Source organism: Spea bombifrons, chromosome 6, assembly GCF_027358695.1.
Source record: "Spea bombifrons isolate aSpeBom1 chromosome 6, aSpeBom1.2.pri, whole genome shotgun sequence".
Taxonomy (NCBI): domain Eukaryota; kingdom Metazoa; phylum Chordata; class Amphibia; order Anura; family Pelobatidae; genus Spea; species Spea bombifrons.
In genome coordinates, this window is record NC_071092.1 from 18,721,493 (window position 1) to 18,738,218 (window position 16,726).

A 16,726-nucleotide genomic window follows, 5' to 3' on the forward strand; every position below is an offset into this window, starting at 1 on the left:
GACAGATATAGTTGTCCTACTTCTGCTAAATCTACAAAAATGTGCTAAATTATTTTCTTTTGTTATAGTACTACAGCTACCTTGAAGCTTTGCTTAGTACAGTTGTTGTCGAACAGTCAATCTTTCTTGAAAATAAATTAGAAAATACAATTTAACAGCAAAACAGTTAGCTTCACTGCTTGCTGAACAAAAAACACACAGCACTTATGCTGCTGCACTCACTAGCCCAACAAGTTTACTTCACTGATGGACTGAGGTGAGCAAAACAAATGAAATGAACTTTACCCGACAGACTGTCTCAAGCAACAAAAGCTAATATATAGCTATTATTTATGAATATATTAAATTTATAAATTCTATTATTTAATAATTCAAACAGTTCAGCTTAAAAAGTTAAACTAAGTGAAGACAGGGCAGGCAGTAGGCACTGCCAGCCCAGGACAAGGGCACCCCACTGTGTGCAAACTGTCAACTCAACAGCACTACACAGTTGACAGACAGAAGCACTGGAAAAAAAATTACTAAATTAATTCAGTAGAACTGAAGAAGAGTCAGTACACTGTGAGAAATGGCAGGTTGAGGCTTACCAGTCTCACACAGAACAATCTCTCTCTGTAACTCTCAGATACAGCACAGCAGTGTTGCCAAAGCAGTCACAGCAAAAAAGAATAGATCTCTCAGGCAAGCTCTGGTCTTATAAAGGCGGTTTATGATTTAAAAAAAAGCAGCACAGGCACTGGACGAGACCCTCAGCATGACGTCACAAGAGCAATCTGATTGGACAAATGAGGATCAGCTCACTCAATCTGTCTCCTCCTCCTGCTCCTCTTTGAAAGTTTGGCGGGCGTGCCGCAAAAACGAAGACGATCACAAAGAAGATTCTTTATTTTGTGAGTCTTCGTCTATATTTTACTGCCGCTATCTTCTCTTCTACGTTTCTTCGGAACGAAAACACACTCTTCGTGTTCGTTTTCATGTTCGCCCGAAGATTAATTCACAAGTCTAGTGATTAGAGACAGGGTAAGGCAAAAAGTGGAATACGTGAACAAATAATTAAACAGGGCAGTCAGCAATGAGGGTTATTACAGACAGGGTAAGGCAAAAAGTGGAATACCTCTAAGGATTGTTTAACATCTGAAGTCACATGGGTTTCAAGATCAAAAACAACATGGGTTTACCTCAGGAAGATCATGCCAAAGGAATCTTATTGATTTTCTTGAATGGATTAGGGAGTGGCTGAGTGACATAAAACAGAGGGTTGTAGTCAATGGTGTATATTCGGAGCAAGGTCTTGTTACCAGTGGGGTACCTCAGGGATCTGTACTTCAGCTTTCATATTTGGGGGGGCACATGAGGGGGCAGGGACCAAAGTAGGGGGGCCATTTATAAAATGCTACATATACAATATATAGATATATATATGCATTAGACATCCATCTTTAACTACATAATATGTGCTTATCTCTTTGAAGTAAAGACCGTGATTGAAATATGATTTCAAAATAACAGCTGAACTTTTTCATTCTTTAATATTAGACCCTGCTGCCAATATACATATTAATATTAGCCCCTGCTGCCGATACATACTTATATTATACCCTGCTGCCGATATATATTAATATTAGACCCTGCTGCCGATATATACTGATAACCCTACTGCCAATATATATAAATAGTAGCCCCTGCAGCCAATATATATCATTAGCCCCTGCAGCCAATATATATAAATATTAGACCCTGCAGCCAATATTTATTGATAAAAGCCCCTGCAGCCAATATATATATTAATATTACCCCTGCTGCCGATATATATAAATATTAGACCCTGCTGCCAATATATGTTAATATTAGCCCTTGCTGCCAATCTATATATATAGCCCCTGCTGCCGATATATATTAATATTAGTCCCTGCTGCCGATATATATACCATATTAGCCCCTGCAGCCAATATATACATAAATCTTAGACCCTGTTGCCAATATATTTTATAGTGAAAAAACTGGACCCGACCCAAGCATTTTCTTGGGCCCCGCTCCACGCTCCCTAGCATGCAATCACTCCCTCCGCTACCACACACACACACAAAAAAAATATTTGCCACACTGACTGCAGATCAGGGGAAGACTGTGAGAGTCGGTGCAGTCTTCCCCCCCTTCTGACTGCACCGTGACATTGAGAGGTCCTCTACTCGTAATCACCCCCCAGAGTCCCTTTGTCCCCTCATTCACTTAACCACACCTCTCTTTTACTTACTAAAATAAAATAAATAAAAACCCTGTATTTGCAGGTATACATAAATAATGTATGGAAACATAGCATTGCAGGTATAAATCAACAGAACACACAAACCCAGCATTGCAGGTATAGATCAACTGGAAATCACATATAAACTCAGCACTGAAGGTATAGATCAAATAAACACCACATGGAAACAGCACTCCAGCACTGGCAGGGCGGACGGGAACGGAGGCCCACTGGTAGGGAGGACGGGAACGGAGGCCCACTGGCAGGGAGGACGGGAACGGAGGCCCACTGGCAGGGAGGACGGGAACGGGCGCCGAACGGTTGCTTAAAACTTATTCCGGCGCCTCTCAATCCTCGTCTATCACGGCTGCGGGAAAACAAAAACAAAAAACGGCATTTCAACTGGGGGGGCACAGCATGATGTGGGGGGGCATGGCTTACAGCTAAGGCAGTAGGAAAATACCACATGGCTTATGTTTATCAATTCAGGTGTCCTAATTTCAGAAATAACTAATTTATATAGATTGTCCATACTTTCCCAGCACTTATAGGGAACATACTATAAGGTGTACATTACTCGTAGAATTTTTATGCTTATGGCTTAACTGGCTTATACTTTTTTAATGTTATGTTAGGGCAATGGGATGTAAGTGTTTGTTTTTTTTTCCCTTTTTTATTATTATTATCTCTTTTACATTACAGTACAGCAACTGTGGCACAGCTCCCAGAAAAAAAATGTTTCATATTCATAAAGCCAATAATAACATTTTAAATATATTCCTACAGCATACCTCACAACATTTCAAAATGTGAAAGAGGGACACTTTTTTTTAAATCTCGCGGAACTCATCAATATAAGCAATTGCACTTTACAATGTCGCCCTTGCATCACCAAGGCTCATCCAGACATACTACTTCCGTGATGCTGGCTGAGTGTCATGGGAATTGCAGCAACAGTAAAGCTGCAGATGCTAGCTGTAAACAAAAATGATAATTGGAAGAGTAGGCGGTCGCGGTATTTTGGGGGTTAATACCCGTTTTGTACGGGGCTCTGCTGCTGGTGGTGCCAGGCAGACCAGCAACAGCAAAAAGCCCTTTGATCACTCCTGTAGGCATGGAAGCTATTCTGTATTGATTCTATGAATATGGAACAATTTTTGTTTGAAATGTTATTAATTACATTTCCTTGCTGAGTTTTAACCCCTTAACGACCTTTGACGGTTCAGGGCCGTCACGCAAAAACGGTCTGTTAACAACCTTTGACGGTCCTGAACCGTCATTAAATGAAATAAGCTTATCAACGATCACTTTCCTCGCTTAAACGGCGTTGCTATAATGCCTCGATGTCGAGGCATTCAGTAGCACTGAGATCAGCATCAGAGGCCATATCTGGCCCCTTCCCGGGGCATCAGCATCCCCATACACTGTATAAGCGATCATCTCCTAAACCTCAATGGTGTCACTGAAATACCTCGATAGAGAACCATTCAGCGACACCAAACCCCCACCCCAGGACGCGTCGTGATTCTGCCACTCGCAAGATGGCGCCGCCCTTTAAAAAAAACAAAGAAGCTGAAAAGTATCCTCAGAACAGATTTGGAAAAAAGGTTTGGAAACCATAAAATGCTACTTGTACTTATTGCCCTATAACTTACAAAAAAACAGCAAAAAAAAAACATAAAAACATTGGGTATTTCTAAACTCAGGACAAATAATAGAATCTATTTAGCTAGTTTTTTTTTTACTTCCTTTTGTAGGTGAGTAAAAGATTTTTCAAAGAAAAACCATAAAAGGTGTTTTTTTTTTCAAATTTTCACCATGTTTTATTATTTGTTTTTATAGTAAATAAGATGATATGTTCAAAATAATGGTATCTGAAGAAAGCCCATCTTGTCCTGAAAAAAACAAAATATAATGTGTATTACAAAATTACAGCTGAACACGAGCACCACAAAAGTGTTAAAACAGCCTCGGCCCCAAAGGGTACAAAAAGAGAAAATAAGCCCGGTCCTTAAGGGCATAAACCAAATTACATCTGAGACTACATTAGCAACAGTCGAGAGTGCTATAATGTTGTAAGCCTCTGAGGGCTAAATACTTACTCAGCCTCTGTTATGGATAAAATAGTTTACCACCTTAGCAAATGCACAGTGAAAACCATGGACTTCTAAACATTTGCATAAAAAAGACGTTGCTCAAAAGAAGCTGGATGAGAAAATGAGGCAGCAGATGCGGTATCCTGTCTGCTCTTCTTGTTAACAGCTGATGAATCTGACCCCAGGGAAAGTCCAGATTTTGTTAAAAAGGTATATGAATGTATATATATGTGTTAGCATGACCACGTAATTGGGTGAGTGTTAGTATAAGCATGTCTTAGTGTGTGTGTTAGTGTGAGTATGTGTAACTGTGTGTTAGTGTAAGTATGTGTTAATGTGAATATGTATATGTGTGTTAGAATGTGTGTGTTAAATTGAGTGTGTAAGTTTGTGTAAATGAGAGAGTATGTGTTAAAATTTGAGCGCATGTGTTACCAGGGGCAAGGGGCCACGTGGCTTTACCAGCCCCCCAGGCCAAAGTGGTAAGACAGTAGCTTATAAAGAAAATGTTTTTTAAAGCATCAGTAGTTTAAATTGTTTGAAGTGTCTATGTTTTCATGATTTATGTACTTTACTATTTTATTTGTATAAACTGATTTTTAGTAAGGAATTTTATGTAATATCCTATTTGCAAACAGATTTACTAAGATATAAATTGTTTACGAAAACAGGTGTGGGCATGCAAATTTAATATGCAAGGTCATATGTCCTCCTAAGAAACTCAAAGTTTAAACCCTTTCCCTGCAACATTAACCCCTTAAGGACAATGGGCGGTCCCAAAACCCATTAAAAACAATGTATTTTCAGCCCGTACATGTACGGGCTTTGTCATTAAGGGGTTAAGTAAAGATAAAATGAATAAGTATCAATTTAAGAAACAGCCCAGAGGAGAATTTTTTTAAACCCCCCCTCGATTCCTCTGAGAATGGGATGAGGAGAGTGTAAAACACAGCTTGGGGTTTATGTATTCCACTGTGGTTTTTTTTAAATTAATAATATACCAGCTCAGGTAAATTTCTTTATTTATTTTTCCCTCAAATGGCAGGCAGCCCCATATTTTGTAAGTATCAGAACAAGACATGCACATGTATTCTCCTAACATTAAATAACCAGAACATGAACTACATGTAAACAATGCAAAAATTACTAAAAATAGTAATGAGTCATCTGATACCAGTGTGCATAAATCTCTTTTAGGCTCAAACTCTGGAAGAAGTTCACCTTATTCTCCGCCACGATTTGATGCAACTCTTGCTTTGAGGGTAAGAGCTATATGCAAGTATTGAAACAGGGATTACATAGAAATTGTAGAATAATTTATTTCCATACACTGTTATCGTCACATAAGAAACATTGCTTTAATCCTGCTGCAATATTAGTGCTCTCTACAAAGGTATGCCTACTTATGTATTGTAATAATGCCTCTTCATTAAAGGGTTGCTTAACTCCAGTTATGAAAACACAGAAACTAAACTACATCTATTTTGCTTTTAACCCCTTAAAGACAAAGCCCATACATGTACGGGCTGCTGTTAAACAGCTGCATCGCCGCGAAAATGCCGTGATCGGCGGCTTTGCAGCATCCACGGAAGCCTCACAAGTGAGGCTGACCGTGGAACCGGGGAGGAAAGCCCTCCCCGCAAGAAAAATGGCTGATGCACCGATCATCAAAGATTGCAGCGGCAGCAGGCTAAAACAGCTTGTAGCAACACAACCCCCCTACCCTGATAGCCTTGTGATTGCTCCGAAGAAAAATGTGCAGAAAAAAGCAAAAAAACATGAAAACATTGGGCATTTCTAAACTCAGGACAAATAGTAGAATCTATTTAGCAGGTTTTTTCATTAGTTTTTGCAGATGAGTAAAAGTTTTTTTTAGTGAGAAAAAGTTATTTATTAACAAAAAATCACCATATTTTATCATTTTTTTTAAATATTTTTTTTATAGTAAATTAGATGATATGGTAAAAATAATGGTATCTAAAGAAAAAACAATATATATGTGGGTGCACGAAATGAGAGAGAAGGAAATCACAGCTAAACAGCAACACTAAAAAATGTTAAAAGGGCCATTGTCCCACAATGTACTACGAGTAAGAAGCAGTCTTGTCATTAAGGGGTTAAGTATACTGCCCCTGCTCCAGTGGCCCCAAGAGGTCAGAGAATGTATTGTATCTTCTATTGACATTAGGATGACAGTATTAGCTGACACAGCCCTTACGAAAAAATTACTGCAGTTTTTCTGAAGTAATACTGCAGTTTTTTAGACATGAAAAAACTGCAATACTGCACTTTTACTGCAGTATTACTGCACATTTACTGCAGTTTTACTGCATTTGTACTTCACTGTACTGCAGTTCTACTGCAGTTATTTTTGTACGGAAGTACAAATGCAATAAAGCTGCAGTTAATTGAAGTACAACTGTAGGTTTGCAATATAAAAAAAAAGTGCAGTAAATGTGCAGTAAAACTGCAGTACAGTGAAGTACAAATGCAGTAAAACTGCAGTAAATGTGCAGTAATACTGCAGTAAAAGTGCAGTATTGCAGTTTTTTCATGTCCAAAAAACTGCAGTATTACTTCAGAAAAACTGCAGTAATTTTTTGTAAGGGAGGGTGGGTTAGATACATTGGAGAGGTTTTACTCACACATTAAGCAAATTTTCTCTTTCACGGGAAAGGCAATAAAACAGTAATTTTTTTTCTAGTAGCAAGAAAAATAGGGGAAGCTATGCCTAGTCAGGTAGGGCTTGAAAACTCCCCCATTCACCCCAGGAAAATAAAAAGCTGATTGAAGATCTCCTGCCAGATTTGGTGCTTTCAGAGAGGACCACATTGAAATGCTAATGCCTGGTAAATGTATGTTGAGTCGCCCTTTATGTAGCTCCATGGATTTGAACAGTGGAAATACTATCTCTCTCTGCCCAAGATGCCAAAATAACCCAAGTGGACCCAAGAGCAGGTTCTTCTTCAGCAGTCATATAGGCATCATTGATACTCAACTCAATTACTTGGGCAATATAGTGGTCTTGGAAACTGTGTGCCTTTTCCTGGAGATTATAAAGACCACAAATTAAGAGAACCTTCCAATCTGCTGTTTTGGGCAAGTAGATCTGAAAACTTCTAGTGAATGTGAATTTGACATATTATTTTTGGAATTAGAACAGAAAATAAGTAAAGCAATCCTTTGCCTTAACTGCTTTGAAGAACTCGAGGTAGGGGTCCTTCATGGATAGAGCTTGAATATCCTATATTCTCCAGGCAGATGGAAGGGACCAGCAAGAGAGTCTAAAAAATAAAACAAATGTTTCAGACAAGATATCTTAGAATATACTGCAGACATAAATCAAGGCACCCAAGGATGAAATATCAGCTGCTGGTTGGGGAACACTTGACTTGTCCTTGAATACTCAAGAAGGTGCCACACAAAAGGCTCTTGTAGGCATTGTCAGCATGTTATAAGACACAAGACTCTTCAGGACACTGCCACCAAGGCCTATGCACTAGTATCCATATGTACTGATTCCACATTTTCATTATTTTTTATTGCCAGGTCATCTTCCTTCTGCAAATCAAGGCTTTAATATCACAGTAGCTGCACCTGATGTCTTCTGACATATTATATTATTTTAGAAGTCCTCCAATATAGCAGCCTATATGGGGGCTACCACTACTTCAGTTTAAGTTTATGCACCAGAAATGTCTTCTGTCCCTAACACGCTGCTGGAAAAGTGCAACTTATTTTTCACCTTGCCCTCCTTCATCTTTAAAGACCACTGTGACTGCTCTTATATCCGCTTCATGCATTGGAAAGGAAAATGTTCCTTCTGACGTCTCCCATTCTTCTTCAAATGAAAGTGCCTCATAGGAAAGCCTTTCTGGTTTTGGCATGAACTATCAGAAATTCTCTCAAAATGAAAACATTGACAGATGGAGTCTACAAGGTATAATGCAGAAGACACACAGAAGCCCAAAAAAACTAAAGTTTATAAAACTGTTCAAACGTAGCTTTGCAACTCTTAAAAATGTATTCCCTGAAGTCTGCACCAGACTTCTCTTTCACTCTAATATGGGCAGAGCATAACTTCCTGCTGTGATCAAACTTTTACAGTTATGGATAGCCTGGTTTTTATGAAGATGTAGCTTTAGACATTCTCGTCTCATTAGGCCCCTGAGAAATGTGTAGACCGTAATGTTAGATTTTGTAAAACACAAACAAGTCTGCTCCAAAACAAGTCTTAAAGCTATAGCAGACTAAAACCAGCAACACAGGGCTAATAGGAGGGACAGAGAACCAAATAGCACCTTCAGTCCTCCAAAACAGAATGTATACATACCAGGTTGACAACACCAGCAGAAAGCATATTTCAGTATTCTGATAACTTGCGTGTTGTCTGCCACCCTGGAAAGCTATACTGGAGCAATGACCACCTAGTTGCGCAGCTAAGCAGGAACCTTAACATGTGCAGGAAGAATATCTCTGGCATGGCATGCATAAACTGCTCCAGACACAAGGGTCAGCTGAGTTCTCTGCCAAAGTGTGACAGCTGCAGTGTCACTGATCCGACTCCCGGCGTTGGCGGGCGGACCGTCGCTCGCAGATGTCGGGCGCCCGATAACCCGGCACCCGGCTCCGGCGGGCGGATCGCCGCTCGCGGACGTCGGGTTCTCGATCACTCCCCGGAGCTCCGTTGCCGGCGGCCGTAATATCCGCCGCCGGCACGGAACTCAAGGGATTGAGTCAGAGGTCCCCCCGGCCTCTATACTTACCTCCTCCTCTGGCGGCTACCGCAGGAACTCTGGGGGCGCGGCTATGCCGCGTGGCTGGCATCGAGGTGGTGACGAACGGCTGAGGGCTCGGCCGTGACGTCAGCTTGGAGGCGGGGTTTTAGGTTGGCGCCGGCTTTGAAAAGCCGGAAATCCGTTTCTCCTGCACCCTGTTGTGGTCCTATACCTCGTATATTGCTGAACGCCTGATCTTCGTTATTTTGACCCTCTGCCTGCCTGCCTGCCTGTTTACTCTTTTGGATTGCGTTTCTGTACCTCTGCTCGGTGATTTGTGTACCAGTTTGGCTCGTCTGACTACCCGCTCCGTGTCTCGACTCCTGGCTTGTTTGACTACCTGCTCCGTGTACCAGTTTGGCTCGTCTGACTACCTGCTCCGTGTCTCGACTCCTGGCTTGTGTGACTACCTGCTCTGTGTACCAGTTTGGCTCGTCCGGAGATTCCTTCACCTGTTTACTCAGTACCTATATCTACCTGCCCGTACTAGGCCTCCTTACTGTTGGGATCCTCTAAGTCCTGGTTCTCTGTTACTTGGGGCTTCTCCCTTTGTATCAGGGGACTGGGCAGAATAACTCTTGCGGTAAGTGCCATTGTACGGGTAGTCCTGACATTACAACAGGATCATGGATCCTTTTGAGTTGAACAAGGTGCTGTCTTCCCATGATCAGCTTTTGGAATCTCATGAAGTTCGCTTTCGGAACATTCAAGATACTCTTGATCAGCTGGCTCGGGCCATTCAAGTCTTAGTCGCCAGGTCTGACTCTGGACCGGGAGCTGCGGCTTCCATGCAACCTTCCTCCACCACGTCTACTCCTAATCCTTCGTCTGCAACTTCCAATTCAAGTTTGGTTCCTGTAAAACTTCCGGCTCCTATGCGCTACAATGGTGAACCCGAATCCTGCCGGGGATTTCTTAATCAATGCTTGATCCAATTTGAACTCGTTCCCCAGATGTTTTCTTCAGAGAAGGCCAAGGTCGGATATTTGATTTCTTTATTGTCTGGCAAGGCCCTGGCCTGGGCTTCTCCACAGTGGGAAAAGAACTCTCCTTTGATCTACAATTATGCTTCATTTGTTACTGCATTTCGTAAGACCTTCGATGTTCCTGGTAAAGCCGCTACTGCTTCCCTAACCTTGTTACACACCACTCAAGGTACTCGTTCTGTAGCTGATTATGCCATCGAATTTAAGACTGTTGCCGCGGAGGTCAGCTGGACCAGTGAAGCCCTGATTGCTGCCTTCTATGATGGACTGTCTGAGCGTTTAAAAGATGAACTTTCCACTCGTGATCACCCTCCGGATTTGGAAGAATTTATTTCTTTGGCCTTGAAACTCGACAACCGCATCCGTTAGCGACAGTTACAGAGAGCCAAAAAAATTGGCAGAAATTTTTTTCGATCTACTTCTCCTGGTGCACCCTCTGGATTCTCTGCCTCTCCCGTGGTTTCTACTGAGGAACCTATGCAGCTGGGGGTTACCAAATTATCTTCTGCCGAGAGGGACCGTCGTAGGTCTGAAGGTTTATGCTTATACTACCGCACCCAGTCCAAGTGAAGGAGCCTTGTCTGGGTGAAGCTTCCACTGCTCCTAAGCTCATGAATTGTTTTCTAGTCCCCATTTCATTGGAATGGCCTGGGATGAAGGTTTCTACTTCCGCCATGCTGGATTTGCTGTTCAACATCGAATTCCTCTTTCCAAATTGTTTCCTCCAATCGCTATTTCTGCTATTGATGGCCATCCGTTGCATCCTTCCTACATCACTCAGCAGTCGTCGCCTTTGTTATTGTCTGTGGGAATCCTGCATCAAGAATCTATTTCCTTCCATGTGATATCGTCTCCTTCTTGCCCTATCGTCTTAGGACTTCCGTGGCTCAGATTGCACAATCCTTCTATCAACTGGCTTTCGGGAGACATCCTCGGATGGGGTAATACGTGTCATAATCGGTGTATTTCTAATTTTTCAACGCGCACCTCCATTTCTTCAATATCTCCTCCACTTGTACCTTGGGCTTACCATGACTTTCGGGACGTTTTTGATAAAAACACGCGGAGGTCCTGCCTCCCCACAGACCTTATGATTGCCCGATCGATCTCCTACCTGGTACTATGCCTCCTAGAGGAAGAGTATATCCCTTGTTGATTCCTGAATCCCGAGCATTAGAGGACTACATCAAAGACAATCTAAAGAAAGGCTTTATCCGCAAGTCCTCCTCTCCTGCTGGCGCTGGATTATTTTTTGTTGCCCAAAAAGATGGCGATTTGTGACCTTGTATTGATTATCGTGGATTAAATGCTATTACGCTCAAGAATAAGTATCCACTGCCTTTGATTCCTGAGTTGTTCGATCGTCTACGAGGTTCTTCTATTTTTACTAAATTGGACTTACGTGGTGCCTACAATTTAGTTCGTATGCGTAAGGGTGACGAGTGGAAGACTGCCTTCAACACGCGTATGGGACACTATGAGTGCACCGTCATGCCTTTTGGACTGTGCAATGCTCCTGCTGTTTTTTAAGAATTTGTTAATGACATTTTTCATGATATTTCTCTTCAGTTTGTAATAGTCTACTTGGATGATATCCTAATTCATTCTTCCGATCTCCAGTCCCATCGTCAACACGTTCGTATTGTCCTTCAACGGCTTCGTCAAAATCATCTTTACGCTAAACTGGAGAAGTGTCTGTTTGAAGTTTCCCAAGTGTCGTTTCTTGGTTACATTAACTCGGCTCAAGGATTTGAGATGGACCCCAAGAAACTCTTGGCTATCTCTGATTGACCTCAACCGTGTGCTTTAAAACTCCTTCAAAGATTCCTTGGTTTTGCCAATTATTATAGAAAACTTATTAAAGATTTTTCTAAAATTGTTGTACCTCTCACCCAAATGACCAAGAAAGGTTCGGACTGTAAAAACTGGTCTCAAGATGCTATTCATGCTTTCGTTCTCCTTAAACAAGCTTTTGCTTCAGCCCCTGTGCTTCGTCATCCGGACATTTCCAAGCCTTTTATCATTGAAGTCGATGCCTCTGAGGTTGGGATTGGCGCAGTACTTTAACAAAGAAAAGATTTCCGTGACAAGCTCCATCCTTGTGCGTATTTTTCGAAAAAATTTTCTCCTTCTGAAATCAATTACGACATTGGCAATCGTGAACTTCTCGGTGTTATCATGGCTCTGCAGGAATGGAGGCATCTCTTGGAAGGTGCTAGGAACCCGCTTACCATCCTCACTGATCATAAAAACTTGGAGTATCTCAGCAAGGCCAAGGGACTTAATCCCAGGCAAGCTAGATGGGCTCTATTTCTCTCGAGGTTCCAGTTTTTCATCTCCTTCCGTCCTGGTTCTAAAAATGTCAAGGCCGATGCTCTTTCTCGTCAGTTTGTCTCAGAATCCGATGACAAGCCTCCTCAACCCATTGTGCCTCCTTCACAGATCATTGCTGCAGTTACTACCCATCTGCACTCTCCTTTGTTCTCTCGTATCCTAGCTGCCCAGTCTACTGTTTGCGTCCACAGTCGCTGGCCTGTCGGTTCCCTATTTGTTCCTGAAACTGACCGTCCCGACGTTTTAGCTTGGGCTCATGCGTCTCTGCCTGCCGGTCACCCTTGTTCTCGCCGTACCTGCGACATTTTGCGTAGACACTTCTGGTGGCCTACTATGATCCGTGACTGTGATGACTTTGTTGCTGCCTGTGTTCCGTGTGCTGTGTCTAAATACTCTCATTCTAAGCCTGTAGGTCTACTACTTCCTTTGCCTATTACCTCCCGTCCATGGACTCATCTGGCCATGGACTTCATTGTCGAACTTCCTCCTTCGCGCGGCTTCACTGTTATTTTTGTCGTTGTCGATCGATTTTCTAAAATGGCTCATTTTGTTCCCTTGCCCAAATTACCCTCCGCTCCGGATTTGGTCCCTGTATTCGTTAGGGAGATCATTCGTCTCCATGGTGTTCCCAAACAGATTGTCTCTCTGACCGTGGGGTTCAATTTACGGCGCTGTTTTGTAAATCGTTCTGTAAATCTTTTGGTGTTTCTCTTAATTTTTCCTCCGCATATAATCCCCAATCTAATGGTATCTCGGAGAGGACTAATCAGTCTTTAGAACAATAACTACGTTTGTTTGTGAACGATCACCAGGATGATTGGTCGTCGCTTTTGCCCTGGGCCGAATTTGCCCGCAATAACGCTACCCATGACGCCTCCAAGTCTTCTCCTTTTTTTTGTAATTATGGGTTTCATCGCTCTGCAACCCCTGTCCTATTGCAAGACTCACCCGTTCCGGCCGTTGATTCCTACGTTCGCCGTTTCCGTTCCCTCTGGGCTCAAGTTCGTTGTTATCTGACCATTGCTTCTCGTGTCTATAAGAAACATGCTGATCGTCGGTGGCGGCTTGCTCCGTCCTATTCTAGGGGTGACCATGTGTGGTTGTCTACCAAACATATTAGGCTTAAAGTGCCCTCTATGAAGCTCGCTCCTCGTTTCATTGGTCCTTTTCGTATTGCTCGTAAAATTAATCCTGTTTCCTATAAACTCGTTCTTCCCTCCTCTCTCCGAATGTCTAGAACCTTTCATGTTTCCTTGCTTAAACCGCTCACTTGTAATCGTTTCTCTAAATTTACTCCTCGTCCTGGGGCTCTCCTTGTCGACTCTCATGATGAATATGAAGTACAGGCTATCCTTGATTCCAAGATCATTCGTTGTTCTGTGTTTTACCTTGTGCACTGGAAGGGTAATGGTCCTGAAGAGAGGTCTTGGATCCCTTCTAAGAATGTCCATGCTCCCGCCTTACTTCGGAAATTTCACTTGAAATTTCCCGATAAACCAGGATGTTTTCGGCCTTCGGCCGGGCCTCGAAGTGGGGGTACGAAGTGGCGTTGGTGGGCAGACCGCCACTCGCAGATGTCAGGCGCCCGATAACCCGGCACCCGGCTCCGGCGGGCGGATCGCCGCTCGCGGACGTCGGGTTCCCGGTACCGGAGGACTACCTTGGCACGGAACTCAAGGGATTGAGTCTGAGGTCCCCCCGGCCTCCATACTTACCTCCTCCTCTGGCGGCTACCACAGGAACTCTGGGGGCGCGGCTATGCCGCGTGGCTGGCATCGGGGTGGTGAGGGATGGCTGAGGGCTCGGCCGTGACGTCAGCTTGGAGGCGGGGTTTTAGGTTGGCGCCGGCTTTAAAAAGCCGGAAATTCATTCCTCCTGCACCCTGTTGTGGTCCTATACCTCGTATATTGCTGAACTCCTGATCTTCGTTATTTTGACCCTCTGCCTGCCTGTTTACTTTTTTGGATTGAGTTTCTGTACCTCTGCTCGGTGATTTGTGTACCAGTGTACCCGCTCCGTGTCTCGACTCCTGGCTTGTTTGACTACCTGCTCCGTGTACCAGTTTGGCTCGTCTGACTACCCGCTCCGTGTCTCGACTCCTGGCTTGTGTGACTACCTGCTCTCTGTACCAGTTTGGCTCGTCCAGAGATTCCTTAACCTGTTTACTCAGTACCTATATCTACCTGCCCGTACTAGGCCTTACTGTTGGGATCCTCTAAGTCCTGGCTCTCTGTTACTTGGGGCTTCTCCCTTTGTATCAGGGGACTGGGCAGAATAACTCCTGCGGTAAGTGCCATTGTACGGGTAGTCCTGACACGCAGACTGCTCAAGAGGTGCTGCCATACCAGCCAAGTATGCCTAAGAACTCACAATATGGGTCCTTGGTAGACATTAGACATGGTTCAGAAGCTCTCAAAAGTCTCAAAAAAATAGCAAACATGTAGATGATACACCTACCCAGAGTAAGGCAAGAAAATAGTTTTTCTAACTACCTGCATACTCTTCTTACTATTGGGAATCACATGGAATTATAAGTTAGACATATGAATGCATAGGTCACTATCACATATTGATTACAACAGAAGAGACAAAGAAGAAATGCGGAAGTTGATCTGGTTATTATCCACATGTATTGTACAGAAAATAAGTGTTTTTTAACATAACTGTGTTGCATGATCACTTCAGTTTGTGTATAAAAAAAAAGTTTGTTTTCTCTCTCGTTTCAGGATATGGAATCCCCAAAGGAGTTCACAATACCTCGCCCACAACAGTGCCAAAACTCATTTATGCACTATAGATCTCATGATCTTAGTGATATGTAGCTAAGAATCTATTTGAGAGATCTACTAGCTTCTGCCTTCTGCCTTCCAATACTCCAGCATAATAACCTTTTAACAAGAACATGGACAGTAGATTTTGCTTATTGTACCTCTTGCATTGGGCAACTAGCACCCTGTGTGTATGTGTATAAGCGTTATATATATATATATATATATATATATATTATGACCTGTGAATTAGCACATGCACAAAGGAATCATGCAATCCTCCTGTAAGCCAAGTGTCGCTGGTTAAAGTGCCCATTTAAAAAAGATAAATCCTTGGAATGTCAAGACCATGGTGCACTTTATCTAAAATAGTTAATTTTCACAAATGCCAATTGCTTTATATTTCCATCTCCAACTTTATATAGCCGCTTCTCCAGGTCGCTGCAGATAAACCCTGGGTCCCATGAGCAGCATTAAAGCATGCCCCACTCACCCATTTTATGGGTTTTGGCCCAGACCCACACACAAATCAGAGGGACCGCCCTGAAGTCCGCCCATATGCCAAAAAGGGAGCGCTTGGATAAGTTTATGTGTCTGGGTGGGTGTACTACTGTGGGTCTCTGGATAAGTGTGTTAGTATGAGTTTTTGTGTGCATTTGTGCTAATGTAAGTGTCTGTGTTTTAGTGTGTGTGGGTGACTGGTGTGTGTGTGTACATGCGGGTGTCTGTGGGTTAGTATGTGTATGTGTGGGTATGTTAGTGTATGTTAGCATGAATGTTGGTATCTTAGTGTGGATATGTTATTGTGTGCATTGTATATGTGTGTTTGTTGTTGAGTGTCTGGTTGTGTTAATGTCAGTGTCTGTGTGCAAGTGAGCTGATGTGTCGGGTTGTGTTATTGTCAGTGTCTGGGTGCGTTAATGTCACGCCCCGCCTAAGATCAGGCTCTGGATTCACCCCTACAATAGTCTTCATGATCCCTGTCCCTATTTTTCTCTCTAAAATCAGCCAAATAGGATGGAGGCGCTTGGGAGGGGCGGGCATTAACAGAGGCTGTGGGTAAACGTTAACCCCTTCAGAGCAACTTCCATGATTAGATTTGCAGTCAACTCTGGGTGGATTGCTAGAAATTGAATGGCCAGGTTATTATTATTCGTTGCTGTGGGACCTAACTGGTTTAGCTTGGTTAGAATGAAATTCAGCCAATTTGCCTGCTGCTTGAAATATTTTTTTTACAAACAGATTTTTTTGCCACTTCTGAAACACACTAACATTGTCTAGTGGGGGTTGTCTATGCTTAAATGTTGATCAGTGTCACATTCACTTAAGTGTTATACAGCCCCAGTTTATCTGCCATTTGACCAAATCCACCTCAGGCCTCAGAAAGAGCCTTTTTTTGGCAATGATCCTAAGCATTCCCCATTAAATCACCCTTTCCTCTGGTAGAAGCTGTCAAAAGTGCTGGTGAGGGTGAAATAAGGTTCATTACAAGAAAGTACTGTAATTAGCTATAAAATCT

The 16,726-nt window shown here is 42.7% G+C and overlaps 1 protein-coding gene across 1 annotated transcript in view; it reads left to right on the forward strand.

Moving 5' to 3' along the window:
- GPRC5D (G protein-coupled receptor class C group 5 member D) overlaps positions 1 to 15,427 on the forward strand; it is a 36,056-nt gene extending 20,629 nt beyond the window's left edge. The window contains exons 3-4 of the mRNA XM_053469086.1: positions 5,539 to 5,603; positions 15,166 to 15,427. Coding sequence (XP_053325061.1) covers positions 5,539 to 5,603; positions 15,166 to 15,261 — 161 coding nt within the window. The 3' untranslated portion in view covers positions 15,262 to 15,427. The remainder of the gene's footprint in view (positions 1 to 5,538; positions 5,604 to 15,165) is intronic.
- The last annotated feature ends 1,299 nt before the right edge of the window (positions 15,428 to 16,726 follow it).